General features: G+C 32.8%; 1 protein-coding gene across 23 annotated transcripts in view; it reads left to right on the forward strand.

The window, feature by feature from the left end:
* The window catches only part of BAZ2B (bromodomain adjacent to zinc finger domain 2B), a 341,329-nt gene extending 334,263 nt beyond the window's left edge, over positions 1–7,066 (forward strand). For 22 of the 23 annotated variants that reach the window (XM_074215885.1, XM_074215897.1, XM_074215888.1 and 19 more), the window contains 3 exons: positions 1,574–1,839; positions 2,035–2,178; positions 5,147–7,066. In XM_074215885.1, the coding sequence (XP_074071986.1) occupies positions 1,574–1,839; positions 2,035–2,178; positions 5,147–5,300 (564 nt within the window). In that variant the 3' untranslated portion in view covers positions 5,301–7,066. Of the gene's footprint in view, positions 1–1,573; positions 1,840–2,034; positions 2,179–5,146 lie in introns of those variants that run through there. The other variant, XM_074215908.1, reaches the window with a different exon arrangement.
* Positions 7,067–17,196: the final 10,130 nt, after the last annotated feature.

Here is a 17,196-nt window from a genome sequence, read left to right on the forward strand (position 1 = left end):
ATTGAACTGAAAACAATTGTAGGACCAGACTTTAATTCTGAGTTTGCAAAAAAACAGGAACAAAAAAGTCCACTAAATATTGTGTTCTTCACAATTTTTAAAGTTTTGTTTAAAAATGTTAAGGTATGCAGATTTACTCTATGCAGATGCATTATGAGGAAAATTAAATTGCTTTTTTATATTTCTTATGTAACTAATTTTCAATATCTACAATATTCTTGGCCCAATGAAAACTTCTTGGAACAAATTTTTGGCCTTATAATGAAAAAGACCCCTTTGCCTTTGAGGTAGCTATTTGAAATTATTAGAAATTTGATTTCAGTCATGATAGCTGTTGTCATAAGAAGCTGAGAAATCACTGTAACCATCTTTTAAAAACAGCTATGTTTTCAGAAAATGAGACCATAGCCATCTGTCACTCTTCTATATTTTCTAGTTAAAATTTATTGGTTTGAGAGATCAATTCCTGATAATTGATAACTTCCCTCAGATTAGATTGTAACTCTGAAATACTTTTGAAATGAGTTAAATCAATACTATAATCTTCTCAATTGCCTCCTAATCCTTATATGACTTATATACCTCAGTAGTTAAGAAAATCACTGTAAATAAGGGAATTTAATAGATTTGAAATTAAAGGAACCAGTTTTTTCAGGTGTTCAATATATTTTTCTTTTAATCACAGACAGTTTTTTAATAAAATTGTTGAACTACGAAACCTTAGTTTAAAAGTATATAAGTATCTAAAAGTATAAGTATATAAAGATATACTTATAGTTGTATATAAATATATATTCATGCACATTCATAAATAAATCAAAGCTATCTCTATATAGAAGATACCATCATTTTTGTCTCTATAAAAAGCAAAAACTATCCTTATTTCAGATTTTATACATTTTCTTCTTGGAAAAATTTTTTTCATATTTAAAATGGTATGATTGTCATCTCCCATTGGGATTTTAATACTCTTTGAACTCTTAGTAAAATGTCATGCTTTGTTCATACTGCTTTTCTTAATTAAATTGTATTCTAAATGAGGATCTTTTTATAATCTTTGAAAATTCATTCACTTAGGGCTTTAGAAAACTGTTCCTGACTTGTTTTACATTTAAAAATGATTGATGTACAGTGGCGTTAGTGTACTAAAGCTTTAAGAACTCTGAAGATGAATTTGATGGGTGGAAGAGTTTTCTTGCTGTATTAGCTTTTAGTCTTGTCATTAGAGCTGGCATAAGTACAGAACAATCACAGAATATAGGAGAAGAATCAGATTTGATTTACATTGCAAAAAGTTCAATAATCATTTTAAAAACCTCTCCAAAACTCTTTATTCTTAATGTACTAGAATTTTAATGACTATGTGATTCCCAAGATTTTCTATAATTTTGAAACAATCTAAATTTTTTTAATCAGTTGTTTTCAAATTATGCAGTTCTTCCCTCTTTCCAAGAATAGTTAAAAATAGTTTTTTGTGCTGTTCCATTCCTTATTTAGCATGGAGAAAATATCTTTATATAAATCAGTCAAATTTCCATGTTGTTTATATCATATTTACATTTTTCTGTTATAGGCAAGTGGTCAAACTCTAAAAATCAAAAAACTTAATATCAAAGGGAAAAAAAGTAATGAACAAAAGAAAGGGAGGAAATTATCACTAACAGGTGATACTGAAGATGAAGATTCAGCAGCCACAAGTAGTTCACAAAAGAAAGGAAATAAAGACCCCAAGAAAAGAAAAATGGAGGAAAATGTCTCTGCAAACTTGTTAAAACAAGAAAATTTTACTTCTATTAAGAAACCTAAAAGAGATGATTCCAAGGACCTGGCTTTATGCAGGTAGTATTTCTGTTGTTCTTTTTTTAAAAATTTTCAGTATGCTCTTAAATATTTAGGAACTTTTTCAAGGTTTTTCAATAAATGCTCATTTTGATTCATATTAGTAGAAAAATTGATTTTAAAAACAGTTCTGTATTGTATTATTTATCAACAAATGCTTAAATATGAATTTGTTTCAAATATCAATTTTTTTAGCATGATCCTAACAGAAATGGAAACTCATGAGGATGCATGGCCTTTTCTACTTCCTGTAAACTTGAAACTTGTTCCTGGTTATAAGAAGGTTATTAAGAAACCGATGGATTTTTCTACCATTAGAGAAAAATTAAGTAGTGGACAGTAAGTAAATAATATTCTATTATAAATCTATGAACTGTTCATGTTCTTATGACTTTCATTTAAAATTGGCTCTATTATGGTTCTAGGTTATCACAAAATTCTAAATATTGTAAATTATTAGAAGTTTTAAATAAGGAAGGTCTAAAAACAAAGGTCTTAGATTATTCCTTCCTTTCTTTGGAATATCAGCAATGCATTTTTCTGTTTGACTAGTCACTCAGGGAAGAAATAATCCCTTTTTTCACTTTTTAATATGTTCTAACAAATAGAGCAACTATAAGGAGAATAGCTTTTGTTGTACCATATCAGAATTCCTCCTGGGAAATATAAGGACATGTACATATTCTATAAGTGAATTTTGCCTTCACTAACAAGTAATATTTTTAAATTAAAAACATTTACCAACATTTGTCAGATGCTATATTTAGAATTTCTGCTTAGTTGTGCAATTTGGATCCATACAATCTTCATGCCATATGGAAATCTATTTTTAAATAGATCAACATCTCAAAGCTGCCAAATGAATCAACCTTTAGACGGTCATGAGAATTGAGAATCTGTGGAGCTGCCTGTTCTGAATGGAACTTTAGTATTGGGAAGGAGATACCCATGATTGGGCAGAATGAAAGGGGAAAATGGGGTCTGAAAAATGTTTTTAAAGATTGAAAAGAAGTTAAAAAACAGAGTGGAAGTTATATTTAGGGATCTGATAGCAGACACTGGGGAAGGCAATTGGTAGAAAGTCTATAGCCTACCTGATGTGGGAAATAATTGAGAAGTTTCTAAAGGGTTCTGAAACAGCATAGTGATATGGCTAAGAAAGGGGATGCTCTTTATGAAATGTTGGATGGAGAAGATGTGGGTTGTAGATCAGAAAGGAGGCAGCCATCAAAGTCCAGGTTTGGGGTAATTGGCACAAAGATGAATTTAACAGAATGGCTAATAGAATGAAAGAAAAATGGTATGCTAAAGAAGCACTTCAAAAAAAAAAAAAGAAACAACCATAGACTATGTCAGGACAAAATGAGTTTCCGCCAATAAAAATGTTTCAAATGGAGGATGGATGTGTTGTTAGGGTGTGACAGTAGAATCTCTATACTGCTTCAGGCAAAAGATTTATCCTAAATATCCCTTCCAGCATGATTTAAAATCATTTAAAGTCATTGACTTTGCTCAGACTAAAGTTGGAGTAGCAACTCTGGTTTATGAGACTAGAGTCCTCAGAAGAAATTAAAAATCTCTGAAAATACTTGAGTAGAAATTTCTGCTGCTTTGCTTTTCAGGATTATCAAAGAATTATTCCCAAAACTTGAGAATCTCCCTTCTAATGTATTAATTTTTTAAAATACTCTCTATCCCAAAGCAGAAATAATTTAGCATTTGCATTTCTAAAAGCTCTCTTTTGAAATATATGGCACTTCATCTGGCTTTAATACCCACTCACCTACTATTTATCAATTGGAGCATTTTCCTTCCTACTGTGATGGCTCACAGAATGAGCTTTTCCTAATGGAAACACTGAAAAAAACTGAGAAGGCCTAAAATATCTTTTCCTGTTTAAAGGAAGGCTATTTCTTATGACTTATTATCACTTGCAAATGAGTTATACATGGTTTTTTTTATTTGTATTTTCTGCCTGGAGCTGATTGAAAGAATAAGAAATGAACATGTTTGTTGCTGAGCGAAAGAAGAATGAACTTGAAAAATATAGCAGAAATTTGCAAAAGGAAAAAATAAACTGAGAAGATCATAGAAAGCTCAGATCTTAGGTAGCTCTGAGCTACCAGAGGCACAGTAGATAGATGTATACATAGGTTTGAGCAGATGATTATATATTTAAGTGCCCGAGTATTGAAACAAAGTATATCTTAATTAAGGATGCTATTGTTCCTTTCCTTTGTGTTAAAAAAAAATCTGTTAATCTGCATTCAAAGGCTGTATTAGTCTTATTATTACTTGAACCAAGCATGGTTATTCCAATTATCATGTTAGAAATTGTAGGAGCACAAACCTAGAAACTTCTAGGGAACTTAAAATAGAACTTAGAATTATTAAATGATTTCTTCAAGTTATTCTAATAGGATCAGTGGTAGCATTTCAATCCAGCTCTATTGATGTTAAAAAGTCCTCTTTTCACTATGTAACGTTGCCTATATTCAGATTACATAAATATGGTCTAGACACCTAAAAATATATACAAACAAAATATGGGGTCATCTGAAAATATGATTTGCAGAGATCTGTAGTATTTTTCACATTTAAATCTGTTTATGTTAAATGGATATCTAGAATTCCATTTTCATTATATTTAGAAATTCCAATTTGGAATTTAAGTCTAGTGTTTCTGCTTAGTTTTGTCATGAATGAATGAAAAAAGGAAGGAAAAAAGGAAGCATTGTTAATGTGCCCTGGCTTATTATGTTATGTATTATATACTATATATATTAAGTACTAATATATGCTAAGCCTTAGGAATCCTACCGAGGTGCCAAGGAACTTGGATTAGAGAAGGGAAGACAATAAACATTGGGCGGCCCCTAAGTGGCACAGTGGATAGAGTGCCAGGCCTGTAGTCAGATGTGGCCTCAGATACTTAATGGTTATGTGACTCTGGGCAAGTTATTTAACCTAGATTGACTTAGCTTCTCATCTATAAAAATGAATCAGATACTACTGAAATGACTCAACAGTACCCCTTGAGGAAGGGAAATTTGGACTAGGAATTTACTGGGATATAGTAAATTAATCTATAGGGTAGTTGATTGACTCACTCTTTCCAGAAGCAATGATAATAGTAATCAGAGCAGGAGGTAGAGAGGGAACAGAAGAATCAAAAGCAGGGCACCATAGAACAAGGCAAGAATGGCCTGGCTGGGCTAGGGATATTAATTTTATTCAACAATTAAAATGGTTTTGTTTCATTGTGGTGAAAAAGATAACAAAAGCTTTCTTTTTTTTTTTCTTCTAGGTACTCTAACCTTGAAACCTTTGCTCTAGATGTCAGGCTTGTTTTTGACAACTGTGAAACCTTTAATGAAGATGATTCTGACATAGGCAGAGCTGGCCACAATATGAGAAAGTATTTTGAAAAAAAATGGACAGATACTTTCAAAGTGAGCTGAAGTTATCAGAACTATTCTTCCCCTTTTAAACAGGACAGATGAGACCAGCAATGTGAACTGTATTTATGTAAAAGTGCAAGGCACATACATGACTTTTTTTTTCCTTAGGTATCAGAAAAGTGATACTACTACTAAAGGCTTCACTCCTACAGCAACCATGGCCCTTGGTTATTGGTTTGTATGTTTTATCAACTAATTTAGGTAGAACAGGGAAGCACACCCAAAGAATTTTCAAAGAGAGGGGTGTTATAGTGCAATAGCAATGAAAATATATCAAAACGCACTGAATATTCAACCACCAGAGCTCTACTTGGGAAATGGTTCTCCTTTCCCACTCAATAAATATCTATTTTTCATTTTTTTACTTTGTAGTTTATTTTTTAGTGAATGTATTTAATTTTATGAATTATTTATGATTAAACTGCATCCAGAATCTTCGTTTTCTGTGAAAAGGAAGAATTAGAAAATTGCTTTAAATCTTGAAAATACAACAAGGAATGTTTTAAAATATAAAACAAAGCCAAGTAAAACTGTTTACACTGATGTGCTATAAAAGCACTAAAAATTAAACTTTACTGTAGAGTAACAAGTACATTTATATATATGTTGCTGCATCACTTGTGTAGTTAAATTGTATTTCAAGACAGTGAAGAAAAATTGACATGTATATACTGTTCATTATTGTTTATATTAAGTATTGTTTTAAATATGTATGATGTGTACATATTGTTTGCAGACATTATTGTTTATGCCTTAGAAGGATTGTAGCATTTTATTTTAGTCTTAAGGTAATTATAGCTATACAACTTGTACAGTAATTATCCTCTACCAACACTGTGGAGTCTCCTTAATCTTGGTAGTGCCTGCCTTTGAAACAGGGTGTAGGGGATATTAGTTTTCCATTTTTTCTATTTTGTTATATAATTTCAAGCCACCAGGGCCTCAAATTCAAGTATATAATCATTTGTATCCATGTGGAATAAAATTGTGACAATTTCCTACGCACACAGTATTTTTTCATAGAAACATTTCCCTCCCATTTGCCTTGCCACAGAAATAAATTTAAAAAAAAAAAAAAGACATTTGTAACCACTGTGTTTTATCTACTGTGTGTTGTGGTGGCCTGTTGGAGGCAGATAGAAAAGAATTTTTTTTGTACCTATGTAAGAGTACTTGAAGTTTTATTTAAAATAAAATGTTGTGGAAAAGGTAGCAATCTTTTTCCCCCCCCTTTTTTTAGGAGTGTTATTTTTCACTAGTATGTGTGGCACGGATACAATAAAAGACTTTTACAAACTAGTTTAAGCTTTTTTTTTAGTAACCCTAAAGTTAGAATATTTTTTTAAATCCTCATTTCTAAATGCTTTTATTGACATCCACATAGAGAACCAGAGAGAAAAAAATGTGTTAAAGTATAATATACCAAAATAGATTCTTAATTTAGTTCCTAGGATTCAACAGAATATCATAGGAGAGCTTCCATTATTTACAGCTAAATATAGGGAAAGTAAAAAATTTCAAAAACTAAATTGTTCTAATTTAGAATTGGTAGCCACAAAATATTCAAAAAGTATCCTCCAAAATTACTTAACTGGTGAGCTAACAGTTGTATTTCTATCATCAGCATGCTTATTTTTAGTGTAAATGTCTGATTTCAGTTAACTAAGCATTGAACTAACACTTTAAAGATTTTATTCAAAAAATACAAAATGGAGTTGAGAACTGAAGTGTGTTTCTGTGTCTGAAAAACTGTCAGTTGTTCCATATGGGTTGTGTGTGTTTTGTGCCTCAGCCACTGTCTTTTTATTGCTTATGCTCCATGCCAGGGATTCTTAACTTTATGTGTGTCATGGACCCTTTTGATGATCACATGAAGTCTACGGTTCTTTTTTTTTTTAGAATCATGTTTTTAAATGCATAAAACAGAATACATAAGATTATAAAGGAAATCAATAAATTGAAAATTAATCAATTTTTTAAAGTTCAAAGAACTCAGGTTAAGAACCCTTGATCTATGCATTTAAATTAACCTATATTAAGTTAGATAGAATATAATGGGCCTACATATGAGTGTATTTCAGCATCTACCCAAGAATACATTGGGGGAAAATATCAGAATGAAGAAACAATAAATGCCAAATTTATGAAATGTTAATAACTACATTTAAAAGGTAAATAAAATATCCTTGAAAAAAAGGAAATTTTGGTAAAATATTTAAGTAGGGATTTTTTTACTACTGTAAATTTATTTCCTTCAGACCTAGATGTATCAGTAAAATGGGAGTGTTAATTTTTCTTCATGCATGTGATATATAAGTTCAAAAAGTTCTTGATTATAGTAATATTAAGCTGATACATATAATACTTTAAAGTTCATAAAGTACTTTACATACATTATCTCATTTGAGTCCTATAAAGTAATTATTATCAATCATATTATTACTACCCCCTTTAGACAGATGAGTGAAGTAAAACTGAGAGACAATGAGAGATTTGCTTATGGTGATGAAGATATTAAATACTGAATATTGAAAGTAGAATTCTGATCCCTGCCTTTCTGATTCTTAAGTCAAATATTTTATACAAAATATCATGTTGTCTCACAGTATCAAATGAGCTCATTAATTTAGGGAGTCCAAGATAACAACTAAACTACTCTGAAAATCTTGCATTTCCCCAAGGGGAAAAAAAAACTACTACTGTTGCTACAACTAACAACAGTGATCAAATAAGGCTATCCCCTGGGTTAACTTCAGTCCTTGTTCTGTTCAGAAATGACATTAAGGGGGCAGTGGGTACAATTCTATCAGTGAGGCACCAAGTAGGTAAAGTGAAAATACCATTCCCCCATATGTGGAATATCTCTAAAATATAGCAAACATCAAAAGCCTGTCACAAACAATGTGATATTATAGTGATGAAGGCTTCGCTGCCTTTCTGATTCTTAAGTCAAATATTTTATACACAGTATCATGTTGTCTCACAGTACCAAATGAACTCATTAATTTAGGTAGACCAAGATAACAACTAAACTATACATGTCTTAGATCACTCCTTCTCAAAATTAGTCTTGAATCACCATAATAAATTTGATCTTTCAAAGCATGAAGGAAGCAAGGATGAAAACTTATTCTGAATCTGCATTTTTCAATAAGAAGGAACTGTATCGTGGAGTACAAATGGTCTTAACTTTGGCAAGATGTAGACATTCCACCTAGAATTTAGATTAAAAAGGAGAAAAAAGTCAAGCATAGTTTGAAATCTACTCTAAAATTTTGGGAGTTTTAAAGCTTAAAAGTTTTGGTATTGTAACCTAAAATTCTATGGATAAACCTGTCCAGGAGGAATAGGATGCTCTCAAGAATTCAATTCAGAAGCTACTAAGAGAATCTGCATAAGAATTCATTAAAGAATCCAATGTATACAGACTAGGAAATCACTTTAAAAGAAGATGGAAAGATGATGACAGGTAGTGGCACAGCAAATAATGCAGTGTGCCAGGAGTCAGAAAGACCCAAATTCAAATCCAACTAGAGACACTTATCTGTGTGACCCCAGGCAAGTCACTTTACCTCAGTTTCCTTATATGCAAAATAAGAATAAATAAGCACCTACCTCTCCAGATTACCTTGAGAATGAAATGAGATAATTGTAAAATGTTTAGCAGAGTACTTGGCATGCTATTATAGCATAAATGTTATTTTTTACTATTTATTATGACAATTGAAAGGATGGAATAATTCTGTAAGAATAATTTGGGGGATTTTAAATATTAACATGAACTAAAACAGGGGAAACTAAAGAAAAATTTTTGTTTAGCTGTCTTGAAAAATAGATGAGGATTCAAGAAGTAATCAGACCACACTGCCCAGGGTTGATAACACCATGATAACCCATGATAGAAAGTAGGCAATGATGCACATATATCTCCTTGTTTTTTTCCTTTCTCTGCCAAAAATATCCTCTCCTCGAAAGGAAAGAGCAAATGAGAGTTGATATGAGTAAGTTAAACACCTACTAGCTGCCTTTCTTGAATTTAAGTCATCTAGCTCAGGCAAAACACAAGTCAGGTTACTGAGGTATTATAGTGATCACTGAAAGATAATGGAGAATGAGAAAGGTGTCATAGGTCACATAATACTCTTATTTTCAAATAAGAAAATGGAGTCTGGCAGCAACTAGGTGGTAGTGGATAGAGCACTGACCCTGAAGTCAGAAGGACCTGAATTCAAATCCAGCCTCAAGGTACTTAATTACTTAGCCATGTGACCTTGAGCAAATCACTTAACCCCATTGCCTTGCCAAAAAAAAAAAAAAAAAGAAAGAAATGGAGTTTGTAATCTAAAATCCAGCAAGTGTCACTTTAATTCCTGAATTAAGACACAGACCATTTAACCTACATTTAGAACAGTGTATATAGCATTAATAAATTTTTGCTGATTAAGCTAGTTAACTGTGAGCACAAAGATCTAGCATGGCTTCATCAAGAATAATTTATAGAAAACTAAACTCATTTCCTTTTTATGGAAAGTGCTCCACAAAAGTTATATATCCAACCAGAACTCATCATGATATCAAGGTGACCCTGGGTTCATTTAGACTCTACTATATTTACTATTTGTTGATTATTTTTAAAATGCTTCAATTGAGGGGTGGTTAGGTGGTGCAGTGGATAGAGCACTGGCCCTGGAGTCAGGAATACCTGAGTTCAAATCCAGCCTCAGACACTTAATAATTACCTAGCTGTATGGCCTTGGGCAAGCCACTTAACCCCATTTGCCTTGCAAAAGCCTAAAAAAAATGCTTCAATTGATCTATAGGTACCCTTATAGACATTTTACATCAATGTTTCTTTATCAAATTAATTGAAGATATTACAGAAATAATACTTTCAATGACCTCCTGATATCAAGTGAAGCATAAAAGAGGGAGATGTCTGCTTATCAAAATATTTTCCACTTTACATGTTTAGAAAGCACTGAATACATACAAGCTAAAGAAAGAACTCTTCATGTAAAAAAAGGACTATCACCCAAAGGAATTTGGCCTATCCATTCATGCTGGAAGGATCAAGTAGATAAAGATTATCAATTATCCAAATTTTAACACGCATCTGAATGGAAACCCTATTTCTATTCTATACTCTATACAGAAGTGTGAATGTGTCCATGAGTATATCTGAGACATATTAGATGAACAATGACCTGGGCCCAAAGTATAGTATAGAATAGTCCTCACTGCAAAAAATTATAAGTTGACAAAGGTTCATCTCTTCAGTATTTTTATCACTGATGCTTTAGGGCAGTGAGACCTGTAATACCACACTGACATTGAAGAATTTAAGATAATCATTACATAAAGGGAAATTGATAGACATATATGGTGGATGTAAGCAGACTGACATTAAAGGGGGCAATGGGTACAATTCTATCAGTGAGGCACCAAGTAGGTAAAGTTAAAATACCATCTCCCATATGTGGAATATCTCTAAAATATAGCAAACATCAAAACATTAAAAGCCTTTCACATAATCACTGAGGAATACTGAACAGGTTAAAACCTAAACTGAACTATTAACGAAAGATAATATAGGTCAGGTCACATGAAAATAGAAAGGATTCAGAAGTAGATAGCCAGAATGTTCCACCAGTACACACTATCAGAAGAAACTGAGGAAGGCATCCATTATGTTTGAGTAGGATCCACTTTAGTTTTGGGGAGAACATGAGTTAGTCATACAATATCTGGCCTGGACCTGACTCAAGTCAGTCCCTTGATTTTAACCCTGGAATGAAATGAGACCCTTAGTATAAGAAAAGGAAATTTACTTACCCACAGCAGGAGGATATTAAACATACATTTATAGTAGATTTGGCTAAATCAAGCCCCCCAGTATTTGTGTTGACCTTGAGTCAAGCTCCTTGCAATTGTTTTGACCTCTGTAGACAAGGAAAGAAAATTCATAGCTTGAGTTTTTAATCTCCTGAGTCAAGTCTTGAAAAGATAAGGAAAAAATAATGCTTTGACCACATATGGAATGGGCAGGCATGGATGGGAGGCACTGATGGGACTTACAAATTGATACACAAATTGATGAGATCCTAGGTTCATTTGAGTATAAGACCACTAGACCGGGGAAAATACTTAGATTTAACCGGATTGTTTGATGTAGGGGCAATTCTTGTAGTCAAAAGATGAATTTTGAACTAATTGAAGCAAAAGTAGCAAGAAAGTCAGAAACAATGGTCCAGTGTCATCCTGGAAGGAGGTAACCCAGGGATTCATTAACCCTTTGTTGTTTTAATATCAGTGACTTGGATTAAAAAGTTACTAAACTTAATCTTCAGGTGACACAAAGCTAAAAACATGAATTTTTCTGAATTTTGAAAGGATCTTGATTATAGAAGCATGAGATCTAGAGTCGCTTCATTGACCATCTAATCCAACCCCTCATTTTACAGATAAAGATCCAAAGAGCCTGAGGTGTGCAAGGTCACAGAGTCCTTAATCAGGGATATGAACCCAGGTCCTGTGACCAGAGGAAATACTCTACTGTCCCATGCTGCTACTGTAGATGTGTCCTTTAAGGCACTTTACCTTAGGTATGTCTTCTCTTTACAACGTTTCGCTTGGTTACCTCCTCAGATCTTCTGTTTAACAGCTTTATGTAAATGACTCCAGAACTAAATATCCAGAACTAAATATCCAGAACCAGTCTCTCTTCCTGAGGCCCAATGAAAATTTCAAACTGGATGTCTTGTAAACATGTCGCTGTCAAACTATGTTCTAAATTCACCTGTCTTCCAAATTTACCTTTTTCTGTTGAAGGTACCACTATTAATCTGATAGTCAAGACTTAAAATTGTCATCTTCTATTCATTCCCCTATATCTCACATATCCATTCATTTTCCATGCTTTACCAATTTCACCTTTTTATATATTTTAAGGGTTTTTATATTTTACAACATCTTTTCCATATATTTGCTCTCTACAACAACCTCTCAAACAGAGACCAACTTTCTTCCACTGCATTACAAAAGCTGCCTAATTGGAATGCCTGCCTCAAGTCTCTGACCATAGGGTCAGCTTACTGGGGATAACATGAACAGCTGTGTGATATTCACCTGCTCAATAAATTCCTGATTGCCTGCAGGATCAAATATAGATGGTTGTGTTTGGCATTTAAATCACTTCATAATCTGTCTCAAAGCTACCTTTCTACTCTTACTGTATATAACTCCCTTTTATACATACTATGATCCAGTCAAATGAGGCTTCTCATTTCATAAAAATGATACTTCATCTCTTATATAGGTTCTCCCTTGTCTGGAATGTAGTCAACTGAAATAAATAGCTGATGTCTTTCCTAGACCAGCCCAAAAAATCGTCTATAAAGCTTCTTCCTAATCTTAAAAGTTTCTAGTGTCTCCCTCCAGACTGCTGAATTTTAAAAAAGTTGTATCCCCAAAAGTAAATTGCTAGAGGGCAGAAACTTTTGGTTATCCAGCTCTACCAACCACAATGCTTAACTGTTGGTTGATTTAACTGAATAATTTGATTACAAAGTTAAGATTAAAAAATATAAACCCAGAAAACTAGTCCAAATCCAAGAAAGTGAAGCTTAAATGATAGTGTAAAAATCTTAGATCCACAGTGGTCAAATGACCTAATTTTAGAGATAAGGAAATAGGATCAGATAGAATAAGTAATTTACCTTAAATTATATAATGTATTTGCACCTGGGGCCTCTGAAGCGTTTTGGGGACAGGTGTGACTAAACAATTCCTTTGAAAATGGCTACAAGCATGGGGAAGCTTGGTGGTGCAGTGAATAGAGCACCAGCCATGGAGTCAGGAGGATCTGAGTTCAAATCCAATTGCAGACACATGCTAATTACTTAAATGTGTGACCTTGGGCAAGTCACTTAAGCCCGTTGCCTTGCAAAAAAACAAGAAAAATGGCTACAAGCTCAAGATTAATCAATATGGTGAAATAGTAGCCCACCAAAATAATGTTCAGGAATAGGAAGATAATAATCCTCTTATCAGACTCTATCTGAATTCCCTTACTGACTTATGAGTTTAACATCTTATGAAGGCCACTGATAAATTTAAGGGAGAAAATCCCATAATTGAACTTCTTGGCTTTGAAGTATACTGCATAGGACAAGTTCTGAGAAGGCATAAAAGTCAATTTCAAGTTTGGAAAGATTTTATATTATTCCAATACTCATATTTTGATAAGAGCTAAACTGGATCCTGTTGGCTAGAAATAATGGTGGCATTGACCAACTATGAACTCTGCATGCAAGACCAGAGAAGATAAAATTCCCTATTCTCTAGATATTATGACTAAACTGTTGGTAAAAGAGGCAAACAGTTGGTGACAAAAAGAATTGGGCTGCTCATAAAAGTATAGCTGAGAGTCTGGTCATGTTACCAAAAGACATAAATTTTGAAGCATCAGCTACATCCTCATCTATTTGCTCTTGGAAGTCTAGTGACAATTACTGCTAATAAGGAAATTAACTTTCCTGGCTTCTGAGATGGCCTGATACATATTTGTCTAAGACAACTCTGAGAAGTGCTGATACAGGTGTCCAATCTGAACCAGATAAGGACTTATAGAGAGAAATCAGAGCATGTTTCAAAAGAAGAGGAAATGCAGATTACTATCTTATTGATAGTCTGCCAAACCTGCCAAGGCTGACCTAGCCTGATGATCATCTGTGCTCAAATAATGAAGAATGAATCCACAGAGATTCCTCTCAAGCCCAATGTTACTATAGAGGCTCCAAAGACATACTGGAGACAGCAATAAAATAGACCTATGAACCCAGGATTATGATGACAGAGTACAAAGGGTCTGAGGGTAAAGAAATAATAGGGTTACCACAAAAGTGACACAACCATCTGTCTAGCTAGTGATCAGGTATCTGATAGATGAAGGTTATGGAGAACAGTTATATCCAAAGGTTATGGATAAGTAGGTTACTCATGGAAGCTAGCTATTTCCCATTGATGTAATATATATATATATATATATATATATATATATATATACTGTGTAACTTCAAATGATATATATTGCTTATGCTCTCTGTATTTGGCAAACTAAGCAATCAGAATGGGATTACATGTATTATCAATTTCATGTCACCTTTGAATTTGGCAGCAGCATGCAACTTTTGGCAATTTGAAGCAGTGAATGATAAACTAGTCATAAAATTAAAGCATCTGGGTGATTTTGAACCTGGGCAAATCATTTGGTATAGGGCAATTCAATGCCCTACACAAGTGCTGATTTATATGAAGTTAAAAGTGTTTCTTTACCTAGCATTTCATATGCAGTAATAATGAAATCACAAATCTGGATCAATAAATATAAAAAATTTTAAATGTCATATTACTTATATGGAATCAACAATTAAGTTTCTGCATGTGATCTATATGCTATGAGTCTGATCAACTACCTGCAACTTGAATATACTCCAGTATATATTATATAATATGCATTTAGAATAATTTCCTTTGGCTACCCTACATGCCAGTAATTTTATGATGTATACCTACATGTGTGCATCTGAGGAGATTTGTGGAGACTATATTTATGCAGTTAAGGATGCAAAGAAAATATACAGGACTTAATTTTACATAGTTTTTGAAGATGAGAACTTTTTCCTAGGGGATGATTTCTCAACTAAATATCTTATAATGATTGAACTCTGCATGTGCCTGCAATGGAATGATTTCAACTACTAAGGGCTCTGATTGATGGGGAAGTTGTGTACAAAGCAGAAAGTTACACTAGAACAGAAATCAAGTTTTAAAAGTTTCATTGACAGAAATCTTTTTTCTCTCCCTCCTAACACTTCCCTCATTGCAAAAAAGAAAAATCAAAGCAGAACAAAATAAACACCACACCGTTTCACTATGCAGTCAAACATAACAAGTATCAGCATTTACAATGCTAAAAAAGTCTCTTTCTGCATTCAAAGTTGATCATCTATCAAGAAGTTCATAGCAGGGTTTCTCATTACTTCTATGTAATTATAGTTAGTTGTTATTGTATTAATCTTGGTTCTTAAAAGGCTACTTATCTTTGCAATGTTATTATATAAACTGTTCTGATTCTACTCATTGCATTCTGTATCAATTCATAAAAGTTTTTGCAGGCTTCTATGAAACTTTCATAATTTCTATAGTATAATAATATTTGGATACATTGATATAATTTCTTCATTAAATCCCCAAGTGATAGAAATCCTTTTGGTTTCCAGTTCTTTGCCAGCACAAGGGCTGCTATAGATTTTTTTGTACATGTCTTTTCCTCTTTTTTTTATCTCTTTGAGGTATATGCCTAGCAGCAGTATAACTTAGGCAAAGATTATGCACAGTTTGGTGATTGTCAGAGCACAATAACAAATTACTTTCCAAAATTTCTGGGTCAATTCACAACTCTTTCAACTTGCCTGTTTTTTTCATAGCTCCTTCAACATTTTCCTCTTTTGTTCACTTAGTTGTTCTAATGGGTGTGAGAGTTGCTTTAATTTTCATATATCTAATTATTATTTGGAATATATTTCATATAGTTATTAAGTCTATTATATCTTTCCAAACATTCATCAATTAGACAATGCATGAGCAATCTTTTTCAAATGCTCTCAAGCTTGCTTTCAATGATATAAGTTTAAGACATTTCAAAAAGTTGTTTGGTATTAGGCTCTAGGAATAGAAGTTCTGAAATGGCTAACTAAATGACAGCTTCTTCTAAGTTGTCGGCAATTATGTGCCTGGTCTTTGAGTTAGATGGTTATAATACCAAATAGCCATACAACTTTTTTCCTTTTTTTTATATACAACTTCTAAGTAGCTAAGATTATGTAGATCATCTGTTTATCTGAAAACCTCTATTCTCAATGAACTCATAAAGTCTTTTTTGTTAATACAAAATGTTAAGGGCATGATGGCAAACCTATTAATTCAAGCTACTGTGCTTTTTTAGACTTTTAAAAATTATACTTTAAAATAATACATGGTAATATTTTGAAATAATTACACATTAAAAATATCTATTCTAATACAGTAAACTGAATAGTCAAATGAATCCCTGTATTTAATGATTTGAGTATTTTTCAGCAACACTGATGTAAATCTATTCAATTTTGCCCATTTTGTGATTTGTCTTCCCATAAGTTCATGCCGTACCCTTACCAAGAACCACATAACACCAACTTGTAGGCACCAAAAACTTGAAGAACCCTAGAACTAGCTCTGAAAACAGCTGCATGAAAAAGCCTGAAGCTTGGGATAGTGGTTCCATATACTAGGTGAGCAGAATCCAACTTTAACATAAAGTTCAAAATCAAGAAATAGACTGGAATAATAAGCAAGCAATAAAAGAAGAATTTGATCATGAAAAGCTGTGATGGTGGCAGGGAAAATCAATACACAAAAGAAGACAAAAATGTGAAATCAGTTACAAAGCCCCAAAGAAAAATGCTAACTGGATCCAACTTATAGATTCCTGAAAGTGTTAAAAAGATTAGAGAAGTGGAGGGAAAATTGGGAAAAGAAATGTGAGTGATGTAAGAAAATTACATAAAGAAAATTTAAAGCTTGGTAGAAGAGGCACCAAAAAATAATGAATAAAAGAACACCTTAAAAAGCAGAATTGAATAGATAACTTTAAAAAAATAGAATTGGCTTAATGCTAAAAGTAGTTAGCTGGGAGAGTAATGAAGTGCTGGTCATGGAATCAGGAAGTTCCTGAGTTCAAATCTGATTTCAGATAGTTTTGTGACCATAAATAGGTTGTCTCAGTTTTCTCATCTGCAAAATAAGCTGAGAACAAATGGCAAACCATTCCAAAATCTCTGCCAAGAAAACACCAAAT

This window comes from Macrotis lagotis, chromosome 1 (assembly GCF_037893015.1).
Source record: "Macrotis lagotis isolate mMagLag1 chromosome 1, bilby.v1.9.chrom.fasta, whole genome shotgun sequence".
Lineage (NCBI taxonomy): Eukaryota > Metazoa > Chordata > Mammalia > Peramelemorphia > Peramelidae > Macrotis > Macrotis lagotis.